The sequence below is a fragment of the Mesoplodon densirostris genome, chromosome 16 (assembly GCF_025265405.1).
Source record: "Mesoplodon densirostris isolate mMesDen1 chromosome 16, mMesDen1 primary haplotype, whole genome shotgun sequence".
NCBI classification, from domain to species: Eukaryota; Metazoa; Chordata; class Mammalia; order Artiodactyla; family Ziphiidae; genus Mesoplodon; species Mesoplodon densirostris.
The window spans coordinates 10,626,345-10,654,036 of NC_082676.1; the positions used below are offsets into that span (position 1 = coordinate 10,626,345).

Here is a 27,692-nt window from a genome sequence, read left to right on the forward strand (position 1 = left end):
ACGGATGAAGTGTGCCCGCCCTCGGGGAACACGGCACCAAAGTGAAAGCTCCTGGGGACGAGTGTAAATAAAGCACCCATCTGTCAATCAGGTATTAATTTTAAGTCTCTGCCCCTGGCCAAGGGTTATGGGGCCCCACTGTCTTCAAGTGGAAGTTTCCACTTGGATTTCAAGTTGCCTGAAGGAAAGGTGGACATCAGCTTTGCAGGCCGTGACAGGGGTTGTAGGACTCCATAAAGGGTACAGCTCTTTGAGGGGCTGGCGTAAAGGTGAGGGGGCCTTTGCTGAGTGAGTTAGAGGAAGGAAAGCAAGGAAGGTGGCCGTGCCCATGTCGCCTTGTGCAGGGCTTTGACAGAGAGGCGGGGTAGCCATGCAAGCCCCGTTTCTGAGGAAGGATTATCTGAGGTCTACTTCTGGCTAATTCTTCTGACCAGATATTTCCTTTTCCTTTTGGCGAGGAAGTCGCTCTCTGTTGAGCACTGCGTGACAAATGCGGAGACACTGTCTTTTCTTAGAGACGGATCTCCCTGAAGCACAAGTTCAATCTCAAATGGCTGTCTTCTTGAAAAATGGAGGCAGTATGTCAAGGTGACCAGACAAGCAAAGTCTGATGTCATCATCTGATGGACTATTACACAGAGATGCAAAAGAAACTGCAGCTGCATACGACATGGTTACATCTCAGACATAAGGTTGAGGAAAACTGTGACATGCACATCTCGTACGGTTTTATTTATACAATGGTCAAAGCCAGCAAACCCAGGCTATAGTGAGAGAAGGTAGGTAAGCGGGTCCCCCTGAAAGAGGGTTATTGGCTGGGGAGGGCCACCAGAGAATCCTCTGGCAGGATGGAAACATTCCATATCTTGATTGGTGGCTACACGGTGCATACATTTGTAAAAAGGCACGAGGTGGGGCTTCCCTGGTGGCGCAGTGGTTGGGAGTCCGCCTGCCGATGCAGGGGACACGGGTTCGTGCCCCGGTCCGGGAAGATCCCACATGCCGCGGAGCGGCTGGGCCTGTGAGCCATGGCCACTGAGCCTGTGCGTCCGGAGCCTGTACTCCGCAACGGGAGAGGCCACAACAGTGAGAGGCCCGCGTACCGCAAAAAAAAAAAAAAAAAAAAAAAAAAAAAGGCACGAGGTGTACTTCTAATATCTGTGCATTTGACTGCATTTAAGTGATGTCTCAGTTTGAACCCCAGCTCTGCCCCTGATTGTTCTTGTGCCTTTGGGTGAATCCTCACGCCCCTGAGTCTCAGGGCCCTCCTCTGTAACACAGAGGAGTTGGTGGTTCCGGCTTCCCAGGGTGCTTGTAAACCCCAGAGAGAGAGGTAATACACGGGAAAGCTCGAGGCGCAGTGAACGGATAAAAATAGGAAGGTCTTTGAACTTCTTAAAAGCGCGAGGGCCCCATGGAATGGCTTGCAACCAGTTCCTTCTATCCCCATTTGAGGACAGAGGTGAGGTCCCATGTCTGCCAGATGCCTGGCCTCTGCTGCCCCCATCCAAAAGCTGACCTTGAGGCACATGGGTTGCAGATTCCATACATTTCTCTGGTTCTCTCCAAAAGGAATACGTGTCAGCCTGCGGGTGCGTGTGTTTTTGCAAACAGCCGTGCCAGTAGCCAGTCTGTAAGGCTCGGTGCTTGCAAATTGTCCCAGGTCCCGGATCCTGTGTCCCGGGCGCCTGGCCTCATGGCAGGCTGCCTGGGAGGCAGGAGCGAGCCCTCCTTTCTGCCCTGTCTGGTGAAGGCAGACAGCTGCCTTAGCTGGGTCAAGGTGAGCAAAGAGCATAGCGTTCAAGGTGGCTTCTTCTAGTGGTTCCACATTGACGAGACAGGATGGTAAACTGCCTTTCTTCCCTTTCTGGCATTTCTGGACCTGACTTATCTGGATGGAATTTCTCACCTCTCATGCCCTGCTTCTGTGTATGTCATCTCTGAATGATGGGTGTGACAACCTGATTCCCCGTCATTATTCATACACACGATTCATTGATTGGGAATCCAGTTACTCTTCGGCGTTTGCACGGTCGGGGCAGTAGGGGCATGGGGGGCCCTTTGGAAAGTTTGCTAAGTGCTGAATTGATTACTTGAAGCACAATCTGTACCTTTTCAAAGAAGGTCTTTCCTAGAGGTGGTGCAAGCTGCCAGATGAAAAATCCGTCCACCTTTTGCTCCTCTTGGCATTTCCTGCAGCCCTCAACACAGAGGAGGTTATGAGAGTAGTGGGATGGAGGGAGGCGGGATTCCTTCCCTCCATCTCCCCGCTGTCCTCTGGCTGCACGTGTACAGTGCCAGGTTGTGGCATCCTAGTGCTGCCATGGCAACAGACTGTGATGTCTCAAACCCAGGGCCCGGAATTCACACCACCGTGGGGTGTGAGCTCTTTGAGCGGTGGGTCTGTCACCTCGGACAGGGGTGGACCCGCAGCTCTGGGGCCCTGCTGCCGGCCTGAGGGGCGTCTGGCCTCCAGGCCAGGCCCTGGCTTCTCTCTTCCGAGTGGTTCAAGCCTGAGAGCACCGGTTCGTGCAGTCCCTTCCCCCTTCCCCAAAGGACAGATGCCTCATGTAGGTTCCTTAGCTGGGTTTCTATTTTGGTCATTCTATTCTGCTTCCTGAAAATTCCACCCGCCTGTAGTTCTAGGCGGAGAAGATGTTCTCTTGCCGTTCCTTTTTTCAAAAGCGATCTGTTGGCTGGTGAGTTGGCGCTGGCGGCTGTCTCAGACTTGGCCGTGTGTCCTTAAGGGTGAGCAACAGGCCCGCCAGAGGCTCCAAGAGGGCAGGCACTGGCAGAGAGCTCCTTGTGGCCTGAGTGGGATTTTTAAATAATCGTTGACTCAATCCTGGGGCAACTGGAGGGATTGTGAATATTCCAGAAGAAAGGAATCCGTGTCTTTAGTTGTCTAGGGCAGCCTACCTCATGATGGGGCTCCAGAGCAGTTCCCATTCTGGGGACACCTCATTTCTATGTGTTGGAATTAAGGTATCACCATCCAGGAAATATCCCGTTTCATGTGTTATGTGGGTGGAGGAGCTGGGTGGGCTGCCTGAGACTGAATCCGGCTCTGCCGCTTAGAAGCTGTGTGACCTTGGCCAAGTTAATCACCCTCTCTGAGCCTCACGTTCCCCATTTATAAAATGAGGAAAAACTATCACCTGCTTCGTAGGCCTTTTGTAAGACAAACATTAGTATATGCTAAATGCATACATAGTGGTTCTTGGTATAAAGTATATGGTAGAGATGTGTTAGCGAGAATCACTTTTGTTACTGCAACTAGCACACTGTGTCACTAACATTTTAGTAAGATTTAGTTGATCAGCTCCCAGCTACCCCAGAAGAGGGAGTACAAAGCATGGAGTGGAGGGGGTGTTCAGGCATTCTTTACCTACTCTACATATCTTCTGAAGGCTAGCAGAAAAAGAGAATTCCCAAAGTGCTGACCAGTCCATTTTACGTTTATAAAAATGTCTTCCCTTTTTCTTTTTTAATGCTTTTGAAGGCACTTGGGGGCCAGTGTGTGTGTGTCACACTTTCACGTTGTAAAATAAGGCAATGAAAGCAGAGCGAGGGGAGCATTTTCACTTAGAAGACCGTTCTTTCCATAATGAATATGACTCTACTGGAAGGTCCCATTTACTGAGTGTTTATTTTGTGTGTTTTGGGCTTCATGTGGATAAGGTGAAACATCAGGTGGGTATTGTCACCAACCTCAGCAACTGTGTTATACACGAGGACTCAGAGGTCCCCCAGGTCACACAGCCGGACGGGGGGTGGGGGAGAGGGGTGAAGCCATGGAGCTGGGGGGCCCCTAGCACTCTGTATGGACCGAGACTCGGACCTCAGTGCAGACGCCTTGCTAGGGCGGGGCTGGACTGGCCTCCCCAGCAATCTTGTCTTGCGGTTTTGGGGAGTGGCCAGAGATCTCCCCAAATATTCATGGGGCCTAGATGTTGGGGTGAGCACCTGGGAACCTGATGGAAGGAAGGGTGATGATAATTCGACTTTCAGATGTCTGCTGCAGAAATGATTTACCTGCTAGGGCTGACGGGGAGCAGATGTCTCATTTCTGAATCAGTTCAGGTTTGACTCGTGGATGGATGCTCCCAACATTCTTTTGGGCCTCGGCTGCGTGCAGGGCCTGGAACTGTAGGGCCTAGAGCAGTGGTTCCCAGCTGCGGGGGATTCTGCCTCGCAGGAGAAATTCGGCAATGCTTGGAGATGCTTCTGGTCGTTACAACTGAGAGAGGGGAGGGGATGCTACTGGCATCTAGTGGGTGGAGGCCAGGGATGCTTCTGAACATGCTTTAGCCTCACAGCAAAGAAGTCTGTAGCCCCCAATGTCAGTAGTTCTGAGGTTGAGAACCCCTGGTCTCAGGTCTGCTGGGTTCAAGCTGTGAGACCTCGGGCAAGTTAATTCATCTCTTTGTGCCTCAGTTAACCCATCTATAAAAGGGGAGTAAACAGTGCCCATCTCACAGGTTGTGAGAATTAAGTAATTTACTACATGTAATGTGTTTACAACAGAGCCTGCCTGGCATATAAATTCTCAGCACGTTAGCTGCTGCTGTTGCTGCTGTTGTTGTTATTATCATCGGCCTTTATCTGCCTTCAAAAAGCTCACTGTCTAGTAGGGAGACAGACAAGTGAATCTATACTTGATAGACTTCACTACACGACTCTTCAGGTTCTGGCAACACTACAGAGTCTGTAGTGTCTGATCCAGCCTAGGGAGAGCTTTTAGGAAGAGGTGGCCCAAGTGAAATCTTGATGGACAAATAGTGGCTTGCTAAGAAAAGTGAGGACAGGAGGTATGGAAGGGTGTTCTGGGCATGGGGAACAGCATGTGCAAAGGATGGAGGCACAGGGGACTGAGAGCAGCCACCTCTGAATCCCTCATCTCTGCCTCCACCTTCTGCCTCTTTCGGAATCCTGATGCCTCGAGTGTGGGCTGGGTACCTCGCATGGCAAGTGGGATGGTTTCACGGGCCGCCCCAATGAGGACATTGCATACGCGGGTCATCCCCTTGGCAGGGCGCCTTCTCTTGAGTCAGGAGTGAGGCCTCCGTCAGGTGCTACTGTGTCTTTAACGCCTTTCTTTCTGATACTTGCTGTTTCCTCCCCCCAGTGCCAGCTTTAAAAAAAGGCAGACTTTCTGGGGTCGTGGAAATGTCCTGCGTCATGATTGTGCTAGTGACAAGGGTATAGAGCATCTGGCAAAACTCACTGAACTCTGCACTCAAAATCTGTACGTATAAATGATACCTTATTTAAATAAAGAGCATCAAGGAGGAAGAAAAGTGGGCCTCAGGCTCAGAGCCTTTGGCTAGCAACAGTGTCTCGCTTGAATTTAGTAACTTTTATTTTGGTTGTAGTTTTACCCTACCTTCTGTTTATGGAGGTGACACTGATTTTCCATTTGTGGTATGGGTGTAAAGTTTCCGTAAAAAAAAAAAAAAAAAAAAGAAAGTAATATGCGAACGAATTTACATAGAAATATTAAGTGAATAATATTCACTGGTGGTACATGAATATAGCAAAGATCATGCGAGTGGTAAGAGAAGCAAGCTTTTTGGAAACCCTTCTGAGAGAATCTGGTGCTTCTGAGATGAGAGGAACTTGGCCCAGTGCTGTGTGGGCACAGTGAGGGAGTTATCTGCAAGGGTGGCAGTTGTTTACGGAGAAATAGTGAAGAATCCTAGCTACTTAAAGAAATATTTTAATCATGAGCCTTTTGTCTGTGAGAATTACTGTCAAATACCCAGGGGAATGAGAATTAAATGATTATAAATTACCTCCATATTACTTGCTTGTGGGTAAACTTTCAAAATCTTGGGGAGAGAAGAAAAAAGAAACTCTGCCGCTTGGATTAATTAAAACCAATGTAAATGCTTTAAATGCTTTTGCTCAGCAAACTGGCCTTTCTCTTTTTCATTGCTGCCCCGGAGTGTGAGTGATGTGTGTTTTTATTGCAAAAAGTTTCTGTGACTTTCACATCAGCCCCGAGGGGGTGTTTCTGATAAGATGTAATGCAGTTTTTCTGATAAGGCCGGAATTTTTGCTAAGAGGCTTTCTGTGTTTTGTTTTGCTGGTTCACAAGGCAATGGATTATCAGAATGTTGTTGGACATGGATTTGACCTGGATCTCTTCCTAGATTAAAAATCTATGCTCTGTTACCTGCCAGGAAGGCTGTGTGTGCGTGTGTGTGCAGGCACAAGTACAAGTTTATATTGAACTGCAGCTTTACAAGAACCCTAGACCCTACAGACTCTAGTTAGAAAAATGAAAGGACGTCAGAGCCAGAAGCAGCCAAGGAGACTGATCTGGTTTAACGCCGTCCGGTTACAAATGAGGAGGTTGAGACCTAGAGTGGGTGGGGGACTTTTCCAAGGTCACACAACTAGTTAGTGGCAGAGTAGGACTAGAACGCAATTTCCTGCTTCCTAAACCAGGTGTCATTGCTATATATCATGTTATGTCCCCCCCCCGCTTTAAAATAAATAAAATAAAAACATGTGCCTTTTGGAAATTATCTTTCTATTCTCAATGTAGTACAGAAATCAGAGTCTCCTTTCTGCCTCTGCCCCTAATTACTTAGCTCTTCTCCCTGGAGGAAATCACTGTTACCTGTAACTTCCAGGGAAAGCCTGTGTACCCATAAGCATTGTGTGTGTGTATGTGTGTGTGTGTACATACTCACCCTGTTTCTATCCTATGCATACTGTGTGCATCTTTAACAGTATCTTGTGGTCGTTCTATGTCAATGTATAAAGAACCTTTTCAACCCTTTTTGTAACTGTATTGTATCTCACTATGTGAATGACAGAATTTAACCCATCCCCAACTGATGGACAGTAGGTTGCTTCCAGTCTGTGGGGATTATAAACAGGGCTGGACTGACTAAACTTATGCATACCTGATTTTGCCCATGTGCTGGATAAATTTCTAAAAGTGACATTGCTTGATTCCAAGTATACGTGCGTTTGGAATTTAGATAGATATTACCAAATCACCCTCTCTTAAGGTTATGTCTTTCTGCCATTTGTTTTGGATGTTAGCATCTTTGAGGAGTAGTTTAAATATTTCATGCTTTATTCAGCAGACCGACAAATATTTTTGGAGGGCCTGCTTTGTGGCAGGTCCTGTCCAGTCGTTAGGAATACAGTGGTGGTGAGAGAGTCCTCATGGAATTGATTGATCGGTGGAGGTGGGGCTGGGAGTTGGGGGAGAGGCAGATGATAAACAAGTAACTACAGAATTACTGAATTAGAATTGTGAGAAGTGCAGTGGAGCAGGGCAGGGAAGTGTGAGTGGGGTCTGATCTCGTCAAGAAGGTCAGAAGGACTTCTGAGAGCACATGACACTTTAGCCAAGCTTCAGCAAAGGAGCGGTTTTAGTTTTGGGTGGGGGAGGAGTTGTTGAGCAGAGGGAACAGCAAGTGCAAAGGTCCTGAGGCAGAAAGGAACTTGGCATTTTCTGAGAATGACAGCCAGTTTGGCTGGAGTCTGGGGAGAGAGGAGAGGGGAGAGGGGAGAGAGAGGCAAGGCTAGAGGGGCAGGCAGAGGCTCAACCGGGCTGACCTAGTTGAGGTTGTTTATCTTGATCCTAGGAGCTATGGAAAGCCATTTCTGGGCTCTCACCTGGGGTGGGGCACCACCTGAACCCTATGAGATCAGCTCAGCTAAACCAGATAGCACTTTCTCCAGGATGGCCCAGAAAGGGCACCGAGGAAGTGGAGGATCACCTGTGTGCACCAACCAGCTCTGCTGTTATAGTGCAAAAGCCAGCCACAGGCTATGTGTAAACAAATAGGAGCGGCTTCGTTCCAATAAAACTGTACTTACACACGCAATCTGTGGGCCAGCTTTGGTCCAGGGGCTGTAGTTTGCCTGCCTCTGATCTAGCAGCATGTGATTCTCTAAACAGATAATATCTGATGTGTTGTGAGCTGCTGCTAACAGGTGTCAGTGGAGAAAAGATGGCAGGGAAATGGGGTGGAGAATGACACAGGGGTGGGGATGGAGATGATCCTTTTGATGGGCCTAAGGAGCTGCTGACTGAGCAGGCATGTGAAGGAATTAAGGGAAGCAGCCAGGTGAAGATCTTGGGGAGAGAGTTTCTAGGGAGAGGGAGCTCCACAGCAGGAGCTGCTTGAAGAATCGTGAGGATGTCAGCAGGGCTGGTGCTGAGTCAGCTTGGGGAAAAGTGGGGAGAGTGGGAGTCGTGAGACAGGCCAGGGCTAGGGGACAAGTGTGTTAAGGACTGTCCTGGGGACATCTAGGGAAGCCTTTAAAGCGGGTTTCACTTTACAATGGACATTTCAGTAGACGGCTGCGTGGAGAACAGACCATAGAGGGTGAGTGTAGAAATGGGGAGACCAGGGAGGAGGTGACGGCAACAGTCCAATTGGAAGAAGGTGGCGGGAGGTGGTGACACATGAATTTGGTTCACATGTTAATAGAGCGGTCAGGCTTTGCTGATGGATTGGATGTAAGGTCATGAGAGAAGAGTCGAGGCTGACCCAAGTAACGACAGAGAGGGTGGAGGGGCCTCTGTTGAGCTGGGGAGCTTGCAGGAGGGGCGGGGTGTGGGATGGTGGGAACAAATAGCTAGTTCCCTCACTAATCTCACTCTCCAGCCACGGGTTCTTTCGAGGTGGCAGCAGAAGCCTGAGCTAGGTGGCCGCGATTAAAGAACAAAATTAGATCATTGTGTATCCACTGATTTTACTAGTTTGGGAGGCTCTATAGCTATGGCTCTGTCTTTTGGGGCCAAGTAGCTTTTCTGGGGGATCTCTAATCCTGTTCATTCTCTATTTGGGTGAATCTCTTCCCCTCCCTGGACCTCAGTTTCCTCATCTGTAAAATGGCACAAGATGAGATATGGCTCAGGAGTCCTGGTTGTAAATTAAGTCACTTTTTAACATGTGGGCATAAACAGTTGGGATTTGAACCCAGAGCTTCATGGTCTCCAGAGCTGCTGTGGCCTCCCCCTGCATCTTGTAGCCGTATCATACAGGTAGGAAGAGCAGATGGGCCTAGGTCAGTGTTTTTCAAACTGTGGGTCATGACCCACTGGTGGGACAGGAAATCTGTTTAATGAGTTATGACCAGAATTTAAACAAACTAACCCCAGACAGGAGGATAGATAAGAGTGCATCATATGTAGCAGGGTAAGTATTGTTTTGGGAAGCTTTTGTTTCGGGTGCCAGTGAACATGGTGGTGTGAACTGAACCGGGAAATAAAATCACATTTCTTTCAAGGGCTGCACTGAAACAAAAGTTTGGAAGCCGTTAGCCCAGCCAGCCATCCAGGTCTCTGGCTGCTGCTGCATGGCTTGGACCAGCTGTGCTCGTGCACCTGCACTAAAATCCTTCCGCTTTGATCTCTCCGTTCAAGGAATCGGGGATGAAGTGGCCTCACTTTCCTTCTGTGAGGGAAGGAGTTTCTAGCTCTGGGGTTTGGTGTGGTGGGGATTAAAAAAAAAAAAAAAAAAAAAACAGACAAAACCCAATCTGTGATTGCTCTGCATCCGGAGTTGTGTTTTAGAGGCTTAAAAAGACCCCTCCCTCCCCCCTTCTCTTTCCAGAAGAACCGAATGCACATAAGGTCGCCAGCCCACCCTCCGGACTCGCATACCCCGATGATGTCCTGGACTATGGCCTCAAGCCATACAGCCCCCTAGCCAGTCTCTCTGGCGAGCCCCCCCGCCGGTTGGGAGAGCCGGATAGGGTAGGGCCCCAGAACTTTCTGTGCCCTGCCAAGCCAGCGGGGGCCTCGGGCCTGAGCCCTCGGATCGAGATCACTCCATCCCACGAACTGATGCAGGCAGGGGGGCCCTTCCGCGTGAGAGACACTGGCCTGGTCGAGCAGCCGCCCCTGCCGGGGGTGGCCGCCAGCCCGAGGTTCACGCTGCCTGTGCCCGGCTTCGAGGGCTACCGCGAGCCGCTTTGCTTGAGCCCCGCTAGCAGCGGCTCCTCTGCCAGCTTCATTTCCGACACCTTCTCCCCCTACACCTCGCCCTGCGTCTCGCCCAATAACGGCGGGCCCGACGACCTGTGTCCCCAGTTTCAAAACATCCCTGCTCATTATTCCCCCAGAACCTCGCCAATAATGTCACCTCGAACCGGCCTCGCTGAGGACAGCTGCCTGGGCCGCCACTCGCCCGTGCCCCGTCCGGCCTCCCGCTCCTCGTCGCCTGGTACCAAGCGGAGGCATTCGTGCGCTGGGGCCTTGGTTGCCCCGCTGCCCGGAGCCTCACCCCAGCGCTCGCGGAGCCCCTCGCCGCAGCCCCGGGACGACGGCGCCCCTGCCGGGTACGCCCCCGCGGCTGGCTCTGCCGTCCTCATGGATGCCCTGAACAGCCTCGCTGCCGACTCGCCCTGTGGGATACCCCCCAAGATGTGGAAGACCAGCCCCGACCCGTCGCCGGTGTCCACCGCCCCGTCCAAGGCTGGCCTGCCCCGCCACATCTACCCAGCCGTGGAGTTCCTGGGGCCCTGCGAGCAGGAGGAGAGGAGGAACTCGGCCCCCGAGTCCATCTTGCTGGTGCCACCAACTTGGCCCAAGCAGCTGGTGCCCGCCATTCCCATCTGCAGGTGAGTCAGACTTTGAAAACGATTTAGTCCATGGTCCAGTTTTAAGAGAAGGTTTTCTGGTTACGAGCATGGGATTCAGAGTTGGCTAGACTGGTCTTAAATCCTGGCTCTCCATTTACTGGCTGCCAGACCTTGAAAAGGAAGTTAAATGCTCTGGGAAAACAAAACAAAACAAAACTCTGAGCCGCAGTTTTCCCATCTGTTAAATGGGTGTAAGTGTCCCTGACTTACTGGGTGGTTGTTAGGAGGATGCAGTCATAGGATGCATGTGATTGCTCATACGACACTGAGCTCATTCACGCATTTGCTTATTTAACAAGTATTTATCAAACACCTACTATGTGCCAGGCACTGTTACAGGTGTTGGGGAGACAGTGTGAACAAAATGGGAAACAAAATTCTGCCTTCGTGGAGCTGACGTTCTAGTAAGCTCAAAGCAAGCCTGAACACGTGGAATTTGCTATCTTATTAGAAGAGGTATTGATGTTTGTTGGCATCTGCTATGTGCCTCAGTATTGCAATCAGTGATATGGAGGCCTTCAAAAAACGTGGGAGCCATAATCCTCAAGGAGCTTAAAATCTTGGCAAGCTGAAGAGATGCATGAATAGCAGCATGTAGGCTTGGGGTCTCCAGGGATGGATCCGAGTCCTGGCTCTGCCACTCACTGGCTGTGTGATCATGGGCATGTCTGCTGCTGCCATCCTGCTGTGCCCATAACAGACATCACTAATCACGCAGGGCCCTCTTTCTCATTGAGCACCTTTTTGATGCCGTGCCCAGGGCAGACATTGCTTATCAATCAGGACCTTCATTCTTACTGAGCACCTTTCTGGGCCTTGGTTCATTTCCTGTGAGATGAGGATAATAATAGTACCTACCGCATGGTTTTTTTGTTTGTTTATTTGTTTTTTTAAGGATTAGGTGAGATAATATGTATCAGACTCTTAGCATAGAACCTACATAGGTAAGAGCTCGTGAAAGAGACAGCTGTTATTGTTATCGGGGAATCTTATCCTTATAGAGGAAGCGCTTTGTTGCTTCCTCACTGATGAGCCGTGTGCTAGGAGATTGAGTCCCCAATAGCTGTTAGAGTGATGATAGTGACAGTAATAATCACCAACATTTCAGGATGCTAGCTGTGTGCCAGGCACACTTCTAAGTACTCTCTCTGGATTATTTCATGTTATTCTCACATAAACCTGGTTTGGTTATATATTTATCTTCATTTTGATAATAAGGAAAATGAGGTACACAGATTAGGAGCAGAGATTATTTTATCTGTTTTATTAGGTGAAGGATCTAAGCTTTATGCTATTCCCATTATCCCAATGGTTTTCAAAGTGTTGTTTGCTTTTAGCAAATGGAAGCCTCTTCTTTTCAAATAAAATGTTGAATGCCAAAATAGGTAATGTAGAGCCGTTTTGATTGATGTGGGGTTGAGAGTAGCCTAGGGCCCTGTCCACTGGGCCTGGCTTCCCCACGCCCACCTGCCCCCAGCCCCCACCGAAATGGACTGAATGGAGCTTCTGGTCTGATGTTTCCTCCAAAGCGGGTTCTGAGAACACTAGTGCCATCATAGGTCAGTCAGTCCCTTAAGGAAAGGAGTTTCTGGGTTTAATAGAGTTTAATAGATACCTTTGTGTAGGGGCCGCTCCCCGCTGTGGACAGAATGTGCGGTGATTTCAAAGGCCATCTGATCACGGAGTTCTGAGACTAAAGTTTCCTGGAGCCTTAGGAATGCTGATCAAGATCAACGCCTGGTGCAGGTTGAGAAACTGGGGCTCAGAGAGGTGAAGTGATATGCCCATCAGCACCCAGCTAGTTCGTGACCAAGCTGGAAATCAGAATTCGAGATTCCTGACTCCTTGTTATTTCTGGTCAACTCCTTGATCAGTCTCCAAAACATGACTTATTTGGGAGTGAGGAGGAACATTAATATAAAATACGATTGTGAGGCATTTATCTGAGACTTTATTGTATATAAAATCCTTCCCTCTCCATTATGTGGCTTGATCTGAGAGGTTCTGATGAGTTAGAGTCCTTTAGTCCCTAGCAAGTGCCAATCTGTGCCAGCCAGTGAGATATTTGCAAGAATTTTCTACTCGATTGAGAAGCTAGGGCATTCAAAGAAGTCTCACGATGATATTTATCTCAGGGAGTGTGGATAACTCAGCAGGGGGCTGGAATTCAAATGCAGGATGTCAGACTGGCTCCAATGGTCTGAGTCTTAAGATTATATTTCGGTTGTCAAACACCTATTTCAGAACCAAACAAAATTAGAAGTTGATACTTAGGGATATTCCATTGAATCTTCTACTCACTAAATGTTTTGATTCATACAGGGGTGGAGTGATTTTTTAATGAGCCTTATTTTGCTAACTTTAGAAAATTTTAACTTGCATACATGAGAATAAAAGTATTTAACACATATGGCACCTTGGATGTAGACAGAAGCTTGGAGGCATCTTGGAACTGTAACTAAGGTAGAAATAAAGGCACTTTAGACACCTGAGACTTCAGAGTTAAAGGGGCTTCAGGAGGCAGTGTGGTTATAAAGAAGGGCTGGAGATTTGCTTGCATAGTGAGGGTGGAATTGTAAGTTGGATTGTATGTTCAAGTTCGGCTCTGGCACCGACGGAGTTTGTGGGGCTGCTGCCCGCCTCCACTCTCCCCTTGGAATTGCTGTAAGAGAGAAGGGATAGAATTGGCCTCACTGCAAATGTTTAATTAACTCCAGTTGATAATGTTAGCTTCTAGCAGTTTTGGGCTTAGCAGGAAAGACTGTCCTGATGAGATTAATGTATTCTCCTGCATGTGAAAAATCAGGACATAGTGACACAAATCCATGCATTTGCAACTTCAAAGCTACTTTGAACATACGGGTCTTCTTTGAAATAAAACTGCTTGTTCATTCATCCATTTATCCTTCCATTCATTTGTCCGCCCACCCACTGAATATTCACTGACGACCTAGCAAATGTAGGCATTGCTCTAGACTCATTCCATCAATGAGGTATTTTCTTGGGCCTATTTTAAATAAATTAATAAGATAAGAGACAGTGTAGAGATGTGGAAGGAGCACTGGACCGGGAGTCAAGAGACTTAAGTTGGAGCCTTGGCTGTGTCTTGCTCTGTGATCTTGGGAAAATGTCTTTAGGTTCTCTTGGGCTCTGAGTGAATGGTCTAGATAGACTGTCAAGACTTCATTCACCTCTTCAATGACCTAATACTAACCTCATATCAAGTACCTGATGTGTGTGCTGGGTAGGGTTGAGACTGTATAATAAAATGAAACTTAATGTCATGCCCTCAAAGATTTTACAAATTCAGATGCCAAAGCATACATATCCAATACCATTAATACTGTAGTCAGATCGTCTACAGGAAGTAACTATTTATTTGAAATATATACTATATTACATGAAAAAATAATTATAGCTAATATTTATTGAGCAGTTATTGTGCTTCAGCTCTTTATATGATCTCAGTATCCCCATTTCGCAGTTGAAGGAGACTAAGGCCTAGGGAGATAGAGGCATTTGCTCTAAGTCACACAGGTAGTTAGAGGTGGAGCTGGGACTTGAACTTGGGTGTGTAATTCCAGTCATGCTCTTGACCTTTACTCCTCATTTAATTGTAGGAAATCTGAGTGGTTTGGCTCATCCATACCAAAACCAGACACCTCTCTGTGGTTAGATGTTCTACACTTGACCCAAGAAGTAATGATTGTGACTGGGAATGGCCTCTCCCTAAATTTACTTTTAATTGAGACATCAGACATAGAAATAAGAGCTAGAAAAACTCTCAGATGTCATCTAGTCCATTTGTGGTTACAGGATACTGAGGATAAGAAAGATGAAGTTGCATACCTAATGTTACATGGCAAGTTAGTGACACAGTGGGGCCCCTGATTTCTATTTCAGTGTTCCTTCTTCCACACTTACTCCTTTGGAAAAGACAAACATCCTGGATAAGGGATGTTCTTTAGAGGTGAGAGGTGATATTCTTCAAAATTTCCAGAGGAAAAGAAGTTACAGTGGTTCAGAACATGCTGGAACAATCATATGAACTTAGCTTCATAAACTGAGATGTCAGTCATTCTGTCTTCATCAAGATGGAAGAGAAAACAAAGAAAGAGAATGAAAAAGATCTCTACCTTGTGAAGAGCCCTACCTATCATGTCTGAGAAATGTGTGCCTCCCAACAGCCAACATTATCATATGCCCACTGGACATGATTTTCAGAAAAGGGACCATTTATGTTTATTGTACAGGTTGACAGGATATGATTTATTGTACACATGACTGATTCTGTTTCCTCCTTCAGCATCCCAGTGACTGCATCCCTCCCACCACTTGAGTGGCCACTCTCTCACCAGTCAGGCTCCTATGAGCTGAGGATCGAGGTGCAGCCCAAGCCACATCACCGAGCGCACTACGAGACAGAAGGCAGCCGAGGGGCTGTCAAAGCTCCGACCGGCGGCCACCCTGTGGTTCAGGTATGGCCTTGAGTTCTCTTCCTTTTGCGTCCTCATTTATCACTGGGTGATTTACTTCTGCTGAGCTACTGCTTGGTGCTTATTAGGTTGAGGTATGTGTCTTAGCCTCTTATTCCTCTGAGGGATGGGAAATTTGAGACTGAGAATCAGAAGCTAATCCAGCTACTCAGAAGCCATAGACAAAAGTCTTACTGAGCTGGATAAGGATAGAAGTGATATTCATGCTCACGCTTCTTCTTTCTTCTCTTCTGATTGAGAGATCACTAGAGTTTTGCAGAGGTTTCTGTATTGAAGGTTTCTGAAGCCATTATTTTGTGTTTAAATTTCAGATGAGAGTCCATTGAGGAAAATCAATATATTGAAAAGTGGGGAAAAGTTAAAACTACACAGAGTCAAATACCTAAAATAACTATTATTAGCATTTTGATATATTTCCTGTTGCCTTTTTTCTATTCATAAACATGGCAATGTCTGTCACTGTACATTTGTATACTTGATGTTATAGTAGTTTGTACTTTGATTTTTTTTCACTTTACATTATACTCTGAGCATTTCCTCCTGGTTTTTCCTTAATCATTATCTTTTTTTTTTTTTTTTTTTGTGGTACGCGGGCCTCTCACTGTTGTGGCCTCTCCCGTTGCGGAGCACAGGCTCCGGACGCGCAGGCTCAGCGGCCATGGCTCACGGGCCCAGCCGCTCTGCGGCATGTGGGATCTTCCCGGACCGGGGCACGAACCTGTGTCCCCAGCATCGGCAGGCGGACTCTCAATCACTGCGCCACCAAGGAAGCACAATCATTATCTTTTATGTCTGTGGCTTTTGATTTAACCTCAGATTTTTTTTTCAAAATAAGTAGAGAACTGTTTTTTTCCTCCAAAATAGTGAGTTGAAATATTCTTGATTGTATAGTCTGGCTAACCAGGAACTGCTGACTGGTGCCCACCAACCAACTCAATTAACCAGCCCTTTAATACATTTAAATTAATTTAACTCTTTTAAATTTGCCTCAAAGTAAAAGTATTCTATGATAAGAATCTGATGGTGCATCAAAACCCTTTAGAGTAGTTGTTAAAAAGGCAGATTCTTGAGCATCCCTTGAAACTACATGACGCAAGTACAAGTCAGACAAAAAACAAACATACAAACCCCTAACCCTAAAATCTTCACAGGTAGCTTTGAGTGTTTATACCTGGTTAAGGACTTTAATGATAATATTAGGAACTTATAAATCCTGGCAGTTGCTTTTTCTAAATCTAACATGACAGCCTTTTGGGGATTTTGTTTCCATTTGTTGCTGCTTTTCATTTACTACAAGTCACATTTTACTATTTCTTTGCATGTCTAGTAATTGTTGACTGTATACTGACATTGTGATGATGATGTGTACTGGACATTGTAGAGACTCTTGATTTTGTTATCTTCCTCTAAAGGTAGTTCAGTTACTGGCTGACCACATTGAACTTTTATAGGCTTGATTTTACCCTTTGTTAAGGTAGACCTGTGGAAAGCCCAAGGTATTCCCCATGCCCTTCAGGTTCATGGGGTTAGCCATCAAATTCCTTCTTTTGTGGATCTAGTTGAGGCTAGGTTTTAGACCATGTTAGGGCAGGTCTAAAGTAGCCCTTACTCTAAGGCATGACCTTACTCTTAAGGCCTAGTCTTTTGGGATGCTTCGTGGGGAGGTCACTCCTCTCTGGTGGGCTGGAATTCCAATACTCCAGCCTGCTCAACCTCTAGACTCTCTGTTTCCCTTTTTACATCATAGCTGCCTCTGTCTGATAAACTCTGCCCATTCTTTCCCTGGGCTTACACAGCCCAGCCCTTGGCCAAGGACTTGAGGAGCTCCCCTAGCACCTTCCTCCTCTCTGATGCTTTACCCACAGATCCTAGCTGCTTCTACAGCCTGGGACCCTGAACTCTGTCTCCCCAACTGAGCAGGCCCACTGTGTTCTGCTTGAACTCCACTCCTTGCATGTGGGAGGGAAACTGTCGCCAGGCAGAGAGCTGCTGTGAACATGGGCTCACCTCCTATGTTTCCTTTCTCTCAAGGACCACAGTCTTATGCTGCCTGCTGTCTAGTGCCTGAAAGCAATTGACTTATCAACTTTTGTCCTATTTTATAGTTGTTTATGGTGGTAGGGCTGGTCTGGTACTATTTACTCATGCTTGAACACTGATTTTTGGAAAAGAAAGGCTTCATATCATTATTGATCAAGGCTTATCTGCTCTAGGATGGGAACCTCTTGGCCTGGAGGTGGTGTCAGTGTGTGCTGGAGTCAAAGCCTTTGGTTGTAACAGAGAGAGAAACTCATTCAAAGCAGATTAGAAAAAGGGGATTATATGGGGAGGCTACTGGGGTAACATATCATCAGGTCAGGAGATTCAGCTCAAGAAGAACCTGGACTCATGGTCATGAGTCCAAGATTTATTTCTTTGCTCAGTCAATCCATTCAACAAGTGGATTCGTTCTGCAAGTATTTGTTGACCACCTACCTTTTGCAATATACTGTGCTTGATGCTGAGATAAAATGAAGACTGAAAGAGAAGTGGTGATTAGCTTCTCTATGGAGCTCATGATCTAGGGGGTATAAAGTTATTGACTAAATAATCATGCAAATGATAAAATTACAAATTGTGGCAAGTGGCAGGAAGGAAACGTGCATGAGGCTCTAGGCGTGTAAAATGGAGGAGCCAGTGTAGAGGGGGGAGGATTTCCCTGGTAAGACTTCCTTGAAGAAGAGACTTGGGCGGAGGATGATGCATAGAGGGAACAGTATGTGCAAATGCTTAGAGGCGGAAGGAAGCAAACTGTGTCAGCGGACCCTGAGGAAGCCAATGGAACCAGACTATGAAGGGCCAGAGAGAGAGAGGAGGGGGCCCGAGCGGGCAGGGCCTGAGTAGCCATGGGGGAGAGTTAGGCTTTTACCCTGAGATGGGAAAAGCAGGAAAGAAACAAGGAGAAGCTTTAGGAGGCTCTGTCCATGGTGTCTATCCTTTCGGGGCTATGTGGTGTCTTTGTTCTCTGATTATTCAACAAACGTTTGTTGAGCACTGCTTTGTACCAGGCATGGTTCTAGGTTCTGGGATGTGGTGTGAACGAACCAGCCAGAAACCCTCACCGTCGTGAACTTACAGTTCAGCAAGATGATGCTAATAATAGTTAACACTTAGTGAGCATTTACCGCATGTCAGATCCTACTCCAAGTGCCGTCTGTGTTAACTTATTTAATCCTCAAAAAAGCCCTAAGAAGCAGTTACAGTTAGGTCAAGGAGATGTCAAGGAACTTGTTCAAGATCACAGCTCTTGAATGGTGGACTCAGGATTTGGATTCAGGTGTCTGGCTTTGCCTGTTGTACAACTTTCCTCGTCTTCCACGTCACTCTGCAGACCAGCTTTCTCTGCCGCCTCATTCTCACCAGGCAGGGAAGTCCTGGTGGTGCAATGCCCACCAGGCCCTCCTGCCTATCGATTTTCTATGCTGTCCCTGTTCTAGCCCCTCACCAGCTCGTTGGAGCCCAAGTCCTGACCCTCAGGGAGATTCTAATTGGCCCTGGTTGGGGGGAAGGGTGCCACCCTCTGGTCCAGTTAGCTTGGCCAGAGAGGTCAGACCATGTGCAGTGCAAGGCTCTGCTCACCCATTCATCAGGGGCTGGGGCCATGGAAAGTTCCAGAGAAGGGAATGGGCTGGACGTGCAGTTCCGAGGATGCCCGCTACACTGTGCTTGATGTTCACACCCCTTATTCCAACAGCTCCCCAGGATCCGCCCCTCTTCTTGTTCGTAACTTTGAAAACTCAACGTATGACTTAAAAATCTGTAGCCATATCCTCAGAAGACACAAAGTGAAGTCTTTAAAAAAAAAAAATCATTTGAATAGACTGGGTTCTCTTCAAAACGAGATGTGCTAACCCCTGATTTTTAACATAGGAAGTCAGTTTTTTAAAAACTTCTTTGAAAAATGAAGAGAGAGGGGACTCTAAGAAGACAAGGGCTCTTAACCTTTAAGTAGGTGCGAAAACCCCTTTCGAAATCTGGAGGGTTGCCCTTTCATTCCCAGAAGAGCAGCGAAGCCCTGTTTTGTACCTTGCCTAGATGCTTCTGCCGGTTTCTTTCTTGATCTCTGTCTCTCTCATCTCTCCATCTGTTTCTATTTCTGTACCGTACCATGGCTCACTTTTCCCCCCTTGATGATTGGTCCTCACCTTTCTCTCTTTTATTTGTCACACTATAAAACTTCACTTTTTTTTTTTTGCATGCCTAGTGGTTTTATGCTCCTCTTTATATGAAAATAAAATGAGTACATGACCATTTCATTCTCTTTCTTTACATGTAAAATTTCATATCTTAAGCATATGCCGTGTTCAGCTGTTTTTCTTTCTTTTTTCTTCCCTCTCTCTTGAATGTCACTTGATCTTGGAAGAAAGTTTGTTCCAAACCTTAAATACTTTTCAGATCTCATGACTCATTCATTCGGTGAACATTTTGTCAAGGGCTTGCTGTGTGCCAGGCGCTGTGCTAGGCGCCAGTAATGTAATGATGGATGGGATGGATGCAGTCCCTGCCCTGATGTAGTTCAAGGGGCACCGGATATGTCAAGTAGACCAGGATGGTTGGTGTGACCGTTGCTGAGATGTGGGTGTGTCAGGGAGGCCAGACGAGGGCCATCTGGGATGACACCTGGACTCCAAGGTAGGACGTGACAGCTGATTAGGAGTTCGTCTGTTGGATTCACAGCTTGGGGCGGGAGGTGGTGGTAAGTGCTTTGACAAAACAAACCGTGCCCGGAAAGTACTACTTGGATGACCTGCTTTAGAGGGAGGATCCCTCTGAGGAGGTGACTTACCAGCTGGGGCCTGGAGCAGATGATTGAGCCAGCAAAGAGAGGAATGTTGCCCTTCCTCTGTCTGTCTCTGTCTCTGTCTCTTTTGGTGGTGGTGGGAGAGTGTTCCATGCACAGGCACGGCACACACGGAGGTCCTGAGGCAGGGAAGAACTTGGTGTGTCTGTGGAGCCGAAGGAGGGCCAGTGTCACTCGAGTTTAGCTTGGAGGGTCATGGTTGGCAGGACTCATAAGCCAAGATGAGGAACTTGGGTTTTATTTCAGGGCGAGGGGAAGGGAGTGCTGAGTTTTGAGAGGGGAGGAAGATGATTCTGATTTAATATTTTTGGGATCACTTGCGCGTCCCTCTAAGGAGTGGGCTTCTCTACGGGAGGAAGCGGGGAGGGGAATTTGATAGGCTGTGGCAGTGCCGGCTGGAAGGTCAAGGTGGTGAGGACTGGGAGGTGGCATTGGGAGGGGAGGGGATGGATTCCAAGGTGTGAGCTTCGGGACTTGGTGCTGGCTTAGGTGTCGGGGGGTGAAGGAGCGCCTGGGTAGAGGGTGTTGTCATATGCCACGTGGGAAGACCTGAGGAGGCAGTCATTTTCCTAGGGGAAGATCACGAGTTCAGTTTGGGGTGAGGGAATTAGGAAGGGCTTGTGGGGCATCCAAGCAATGACGGCAACTAGGCAGTTGGGTATATGAGTCTGGAGCTCAGAAGCAGAGTCCTAGACTTTCTAATGCTCAGGCCATCACTACAGGGCTCAGTGCACATCCACTCGTAAGGATTTATTTCACATACCCTCAATAACAAGCTGCATCACTCTAGAAGCAGTGGACTAAGGAGAGGACCAAAGAAGTGATTGCAGGAACAAGATTACAAACTGAGCGCTCGTGGGAGCCAGACGAAAGAAGGAAATGACTGCCTTGGCCAAGCAGGGAGCAATAGGGAGTGGTGGGGAGTAGGGCACAGCACAGTATGTCCCTTCTCTGAAGGAGGCAGCTGGTACTCAGCGCCCCTTGGTTATGCCATGTGGGAACCAAAGTTGCCGGGTTTCACAGTTTTTATTAAGGGGAGCTAGGAATCTGAATTTTTATGTAAAATTTCTGACTTTTATATTTTGGCTACTAAATCAAAGTTTGAGTTAGATTTAGCTCAAGGCAAATACCCTCAAGTTCACAGCCTCTGGGGATTAATAAGGACTGTGCTACGTTAAGGGTTATCAGTAGAAGGGAGGTAGGAGAGAGCCTATGTTTATACGATTTCTAAGAATTGTCCAGTTAGGGAAGGAGCTTGGTTTGCAGCCAGACCCTGGACATTTCTCCTATAAAGCTCTAAATCCTGTGGAACTAGAGCAAGTTTATGGTTTTTTCTGAGGAGCCTGGGAATCTTCGTTCTTTGACGTGACTTTGACCTGTAGGGATCAGAGAAAGGGAACCACTTGATTGACCTTGAAAGAGCCACATGCCTTTTGGTGGAACCCTGCCATCATTTCCTCGTTCTGTTTCAGGACAGGAAGCAGTGGTCCTTCGGTGGACAAAACTGCCATTCAAAGGCAGCTTTGCAAGGTTGGGCTTTAAGCGTTTCCATAGCTCTTCAGCTTATGGGATCTCATAATACCCCAGCTGAGAGTTGCCTGTATAATGCCACTGTCATTTAATCCTTTCCCTGGCTGCTTCCAGACCCTTTAACCATAATCCTGCATAGAAATTCCCGGTAGAGGACACTTCGTTATTTTCCTCATCCATCTTTGTGCCGGGGCTTTCAATAAACGTTATTCTTACCACTCTCTGGGACGTGTTTTCAACTGAAAGAAGGATTGGAAGGCCATCCTTTTCGTTATAAAGTAGTCAAAATCTGAGATTGTTTAACCACAGCACACACCTCCAAAGACAATACTCCTGATTCTTTCAAACAGATGTTCAGACATATGGAGAAAACATGGGCAGTTCCTTTAGGAGAAATTCCTTGCAGATGCAGAAACCTGATCTCGATTTCATCCTGGGGAACAGTAATGAGCTTTGCAGAGAGAAGAGTGGGGGGCCGGGGCGCACCTGTCCAGGTTACCGCCTTCCCATTCTGGAGGAGGCTAGTAAAGTCTCCGAGCTTTCATCTCGTAAAACAGATTACGGGACAGTGATTTTCATCCTGTTGGATTTTGGCTTTTGTACTCTCTGCGACTCACTTTAAATTATATCTAAGACAGGGGAGAAAGAAGCCAGATGGGGTTTCCTCCTGACCAGGCGAAACTGGAGTCGTGACAGGGAGCCGCGCTTCTCTGGCAATTGGCTGGGCGTGTTGGCTTCCACTGACTAATAAAATTTTGTGCTCGGTGAGGCTGGCTCCATGAAACAGGAAGCAGGTCTTGCAGATGCTAATTTGTCTTGATCAGGGCTGCTGTGTTTGCTTAGAACTACAGAGGTTCGATGAGACCTTCTGCAGAAGGAAAGAAGAGGAGTGAAACAGTGACCCTCGAGCTTCAGAGGACGAGCACGTGTTCTGAGGTCATCGGGGTGCATTTTGCTCATTCATTCGTTTGTTCGAATTACTCACCCAGCGCCTTCTAGGTGCTTGGCACTCTTCCAGGTGCTGGGAAGGCAGCCGTGAACAAAACAGACAGAGATTCCTGCCCCCGTGGCGCTGACGTTCTGGCTGCTGTGAGATAAACAATAAATCTAATAAATAGGAAAATTCAGTAGTACGTTGGAAGGTGGTAAATACTATGGGAAGAGCTGCCAGGGCGAGGGGAATTGGGTGTGGTCAGATGGGCCTTCCTGAGCAGGTAGCATTGGAGCCAAGGAGGAGCTGAAGGACTAAAAGGTCCGGGTCTCTGGGGCTGAGTGCTCACGGCGGCCTGGACAGCCAGGGCCACCCTGGGTGTGGTCTGGGAGCAGAGAGGGGGCCTGCGTGGGAAGGGCAGGCTGAGTCAGGGCAGAGGAGGAGGGGGTGGAGGCCCAGGGGAAAGAGGATGGGCACACTTGGGCCTTGGACGTCGAATACTTTCACTCGCAGCAAGGTGGGAGCCAGGAAGACCGGGTCTGACCTAGGTTTCAGCAGGATCCCTCTGGCTGCCTTGCTGATGAGGACAGGCCGCCGGGGGCCTGGGGGAAGGAGCACGGAGATGGGCTAGGAGCTGCTGCAGTGGTCCAGGCGAGACAGGACTGTGGCTGGACCAGGACTGGGGAGTGGAGGGCATGAGAGATGGTTGGACTCTGGGTATATTCTGAAAGTCAAGCAAACTGGATTTTTTGAGAGATCGGTTATGGGCGGGAGGCACGTGAGTGGTTGTAGTCTTGGGGGAGGCCGGAGTGCCCAGGGTTGAGCAGCCCTGCCCATCACACTGAGATTCTCCTGTTTTCAGAGGGAAGACATCTAGGGCTGGCTTGACCCAGCCTTTTCCTTTAAAGGTGAGGATGGGGTGGTGGGGGGGATGCTGAGGCCGACTTCAGGAGGACCCATCCTCACTACGCTCTCTTTGTCTATACCAGTCTCTTGATGATAACACTGGCCATTAATTAGAACATCTTTTAAAAGAGTACAGTCCAAACCAAGTGCATCTGCGGGCCAGGTGTAGCCCTGGCGTGTGACCTTGGCTGAGGCTGGAGTGGTCACGGAGGCCTTGTAAAAGCGTGGAGATGGGTGCTGGCCTCCAGGGGTGAGCCAGGTGCAGAAGAGAGGGTGTCGGGGGGCGGAGCCTGCACAGGTACAGGTGTGGAGGGATGAGGAAGTGCAGGGTTGGATGGTGCCGTGTGCTAACACGTCTGCACGTCAGAAACACACCGAGGGAAGCAAGAGGTGCTTTCAGCTCACAGGAGAATATAAATTATCATGAATGAGCGTCAAACATTGCCCCCTGCCGCCCCCAGTGTAAGCAGAAAACAGAAAATTTCCAGAATCTTGGAGGAATAATTGTTCCAAAAAGAGAGATTAAGTCTGAGGCTTGCAGTGTGTCTGGCAACCAGTGGGAGCATAGAGAGGAAACTTCATTTGTTCTATAAACAAAATTTTGGATTCCTCTTATGGGCCAGGCACTGTGACGTAACGATGACACAAGTGCACTTACCCCGCACCTACCATGTACTTTCCTTAGTGACCTACTTAATCTTTGCAGCGATGCTATGGAGTGCAGGTGGTAGAATTACTCTCATTTTACAGACAAGGAAATTGGGACACAGAGAGGTTAAGCAACTTGGCTGATGTCACCCAGCTGGTGAGCGGTGGCTTTGATTTGGACATAGGAGGTTTAAAGCCAGAGCCCCCACTGAACCATCAATCTGTGCTGCCTTTTGGTAGCAGAAAGAGCAGGTTGTTTGGAGCAAGGCAGTCCTAGCCTTCATTAGCTTTGGCACGCTGGATAACTGGCTGGGCTGCAGTTTCTTCACTTAGAAAAGAGTAAAGAACTACATCTTTCAGATTTTTGTTCTGTTTTGTTAAGAGTTGTTAGGATTCTAAGCAAAAGTGCCCCGCATGATCTTGGGTACAAAGTAGGATTTTTTTTTTTAAAGATTTTTTGTTGTTGTTGACATGGACTATTTTAAAAGTCTTTATTGAATTTGTTACAATATTGCTTCTGTTTTTCGTTTTGGTTTTTATGGCCCCACGGCATGTGGGATCTTAGCTCTCCAACCAGGGATCAAACCCACATCCCCTGCATTGGAAGGCGAAGTCTTAACCCCTGGACCACCAGAGAAGTCCCACAAAGTGGTCTTTTAATCTGCTGATGTTCTTTGGTTGAGAGAGAGATTGACATGGATCTGGGGTATTTTAAGCTCTGATAGCCTAAGATTACATCCTGGTGCCCGTTCAGGTTTTTTCTGGTTGAGTTCACCACATCTGAGACTAACTTAGGGCACTTTATTTACACATTGAGGGTTGTTTATTTACACATCGTTTGTTATATACGTGATACTATTTCATCCTTGCAACCACTCAGTGAGTTGGTGCTATTATTCCCCTTGTACAGATGGATAAAGAGGCAGGGGGGAAGCTAATGTCACTTACCTAAAGTCAGGCAGACAGTAAGCACTGGAGCCCTGACTTTGGCTTTTAGCTTCTGGCTTCTCATCTTTCCATGCACCTATTCATTCATCCATCACCTGCTCCCAGCCGGCTCTGCATCAAGCCCCAGCACAGAGAGGTCCAGTTGGGGCTTAACATGAGGGTAAGATGGGACAGGGCTCATGCAAGGCTCCTCTGTAGCATCTTTGGGCAGCACCCGGCTGGTGGTGTGATTTGAGCCCTGGACCCAGCACTGGGCATCCAGGTCCCATCATGGCCTTCACTTTCTTCACTGAGGGACCTTGGGAGAAACAAAGACTGTCTCTGGTCCTGTGAGAAAGGAGGCATCTGCTAGAGGTGGATTGTAAGTACCAGCTAGCTCCAACATGCCCCGGGAGAGAGGGGAGGTGATGGCTCCTCACACGGGCCCTGTTCCCTCTGTGATAGCGGCAGAGCCATTCTCTGGATCCTGGGAGACAGCGTGGAGGTAAAGGTGGCTTGTTCTGAGCCTCCTGGAAAACTGTGGGCTGACTCTGCCCATAATTGCATCTGTTTATCGAGCACTTGCTATGTGACAAGCACGTCACAAGCTCAGGCAGGCTTGCAGCCCCGGCTCTGTGAATGAGGCTCAGCGGTGTTGAGTGCCTTCCCCAGGGAGCATGTGGTCACTAGTGACCCTGACCAAGCTTCCCCTGTGTGCCAGTTGTAGGAGGTCATGATGCTATTATTAACCCCATTTACAGATGAGGAAACTGAGGCTCAAGGTCACACCACTCAGCAGAGGTCAGCACTAGTGACCCTGACCAAGCTTCCCCTGTGTGCCAGTTGTAGGAGGTCATGGTGCTCTTATTAACCCCATTTACAGATGAGGAAACTGAAGCTCAAGGTCACACCACTCAGCAGAGGGGGCAATTCCTAGGGTCTTTGTAAAGATAAAAGACTTAAGGTGGGAAAGTGCATAGAACGGGGCCTGGCTTGCACCAAGCACTCCATGTATGTGCGTTGTCACTCTTTCCTGGTATTGTTTATTTTCCTCCGCACCATCCTGTTAGGATAAAAAAAGGGAGCCTTTGTTCTCACGTGGAAGTTTGGATTTCATGCTGTCATCCCGGAGTTGGGATGGACATGAGCTAGATAATGATGATAGGATGATACGAGTGCCCATAAATTAGTGACACGTGCCCTGGATGAGGTCAGAGGACTCGCTCAGGGTCATGTAGCCCACACGTGGTGGAGCTGAATTTAAAAGCACAGCTGTTGGCCTCCTTGGCCAAACTGTTTCCCCTGCTGTGTATGGTCCTCAGGCCCACTACCTAGGGGTGGCTGATTCTGAACATTCTGACACAGGTTTGAAAAAGTTTGTATGGATGTATATGTGTGTGTGTGTATATATATATATATATATATATATATATATATATATACACACACACAGACTTGCATATATAGATTATATATATATATATAAATAGATACATATATATGTAAATATACACATGCATATATATAGACACTATATATATGTGTGTATCTTTGCATAAGATACACACATATATATGTAATTTTTATTCAATTATTTTTCTTGTCTTAGTATGTATTCACTGTTTAAAAAATACAGAAAAATATAAGAAACCAAACAGCACCCTTTGTCACCTGGAGAGAACTAGTGTCATTGCTTCAGCGTTTTCCTTTCAGTCTTTTCCTCATGCTTGTACACTTAAGCTCATAGTACCCATCTCCTGCCCCCACCCCTCCTTAGTTGAGTCTGTATCAGGTTATTTTCATGACATTAGGGGGAAAATAGCATTTACCAAGCTCCAAGTAAGGTTGGGAATTGCTTTATGTGCCTTCCATGTATAAGTGGATATAATACTACCTTGATTTCCAGGCAATACTTGGAGGCACAGAGAAGTTTAGTAACTTACCTAAGGTCACACAGGAAGTGGGTGAGCCATGAATTGACCTAGAGCATCTAGCTCCAAAGCCTGCACACTTAACTAGTTCGGCCACAAAGAAGAAGTAGAAATCTTTGATGATCCTAAGATAATTTTCCAGGTTGTGCCTAGGGGCTTCTGTTGTTGCTTAGGTATTTTGAAAAATTCAGGAAATAAATGTAGTCTATTTGAGCCATCAAGGCAAATTCTTCCCTTGTCAGGGTGCTCAGGCTCATGCCGTCCATTGCTGTCTGCCTGCTCCCCTCTCCTCCATCTGCCTTCCTTCCCTCCCAGGGTTTGGCCACAGCAGCCAGCAGGCCCCTCCCAGGTGCAGAACAATAGCCGGCCTGTGGGGCTGTGCGACCTGGTGGGGGGCATGGACTGTGGGCCTCTGTGGACACTCCTGAGCATGTCCTGGTGTGAGGCCTGGAGCCTAAGAGCCCAGGGAGGCCAGTGTAGCCTGCGCTTGGGCTCTGAGACCTCAGCATCTCCAGAGGGTTTGGCTCGCAAATGCAAACCATGATGCCACCTGTGCTGAGCTGGTCATGGGACCTACCTGGCCATCCTTGTCCTTCAGCCTGAGTTGTTCTTATCACACTAGTGGTGTGGCTGTGAACAAGGATTATCTGACCTCCTGGGGCCTCAAGGTCCCCAACGGCAAATTGTACCGAAAGTTACTTCTCTTTTAGGATCTAGGAGATGAGCATGTGTGTAAAAGACAGTGCCAAGTGCAGGCTGCTCTGGTTTCTTTTATAGTTTAACTTCGGGGAAGGAAATGCATTCACATGCTGCAGAATTTGAAAGATACAAGAGATGCGCAGGGCAAGACCGGCCTCCCTCCT

General features: G+C 47.7%; 1 protein-coding gene across 6 annotated transcripts in view; it reads left to right on the top strand.

Annotated features, from left to right (window-relative positions):
• Window positions 1–27,692, top strand: part of NFATC2 (nuclear factor of activated T cells 2) — a 161,320-nt gene that overhangs the window by 24,743 nt on the left and 108,885 nt on the right. For 4 of the 6 annotated variants that reach the window (XM_060120465.1, XM_060120464.1, XM_060120462.1 and 1 more), the window contains 2 exons: window positions 9,591–10,599; window positions 14,927–15,098. In XM_060120465.1, coding sequence (XP_059976448.1) covers window positions 9,824–10,599; window positions 14,927–15,098 — 948 coding nt within the window. In that variant the 5' untranslated portion in view covers window positions 9,591–9,823. The remainder of the gene's footprint in view (window positions 1–9,590; window positions 10,600–14,926; window positions 15,099–27,692) is intronic. The other 2 variants (XM_060120463.1, XM_060120466.1) reach the window with 2 other exon arrangements.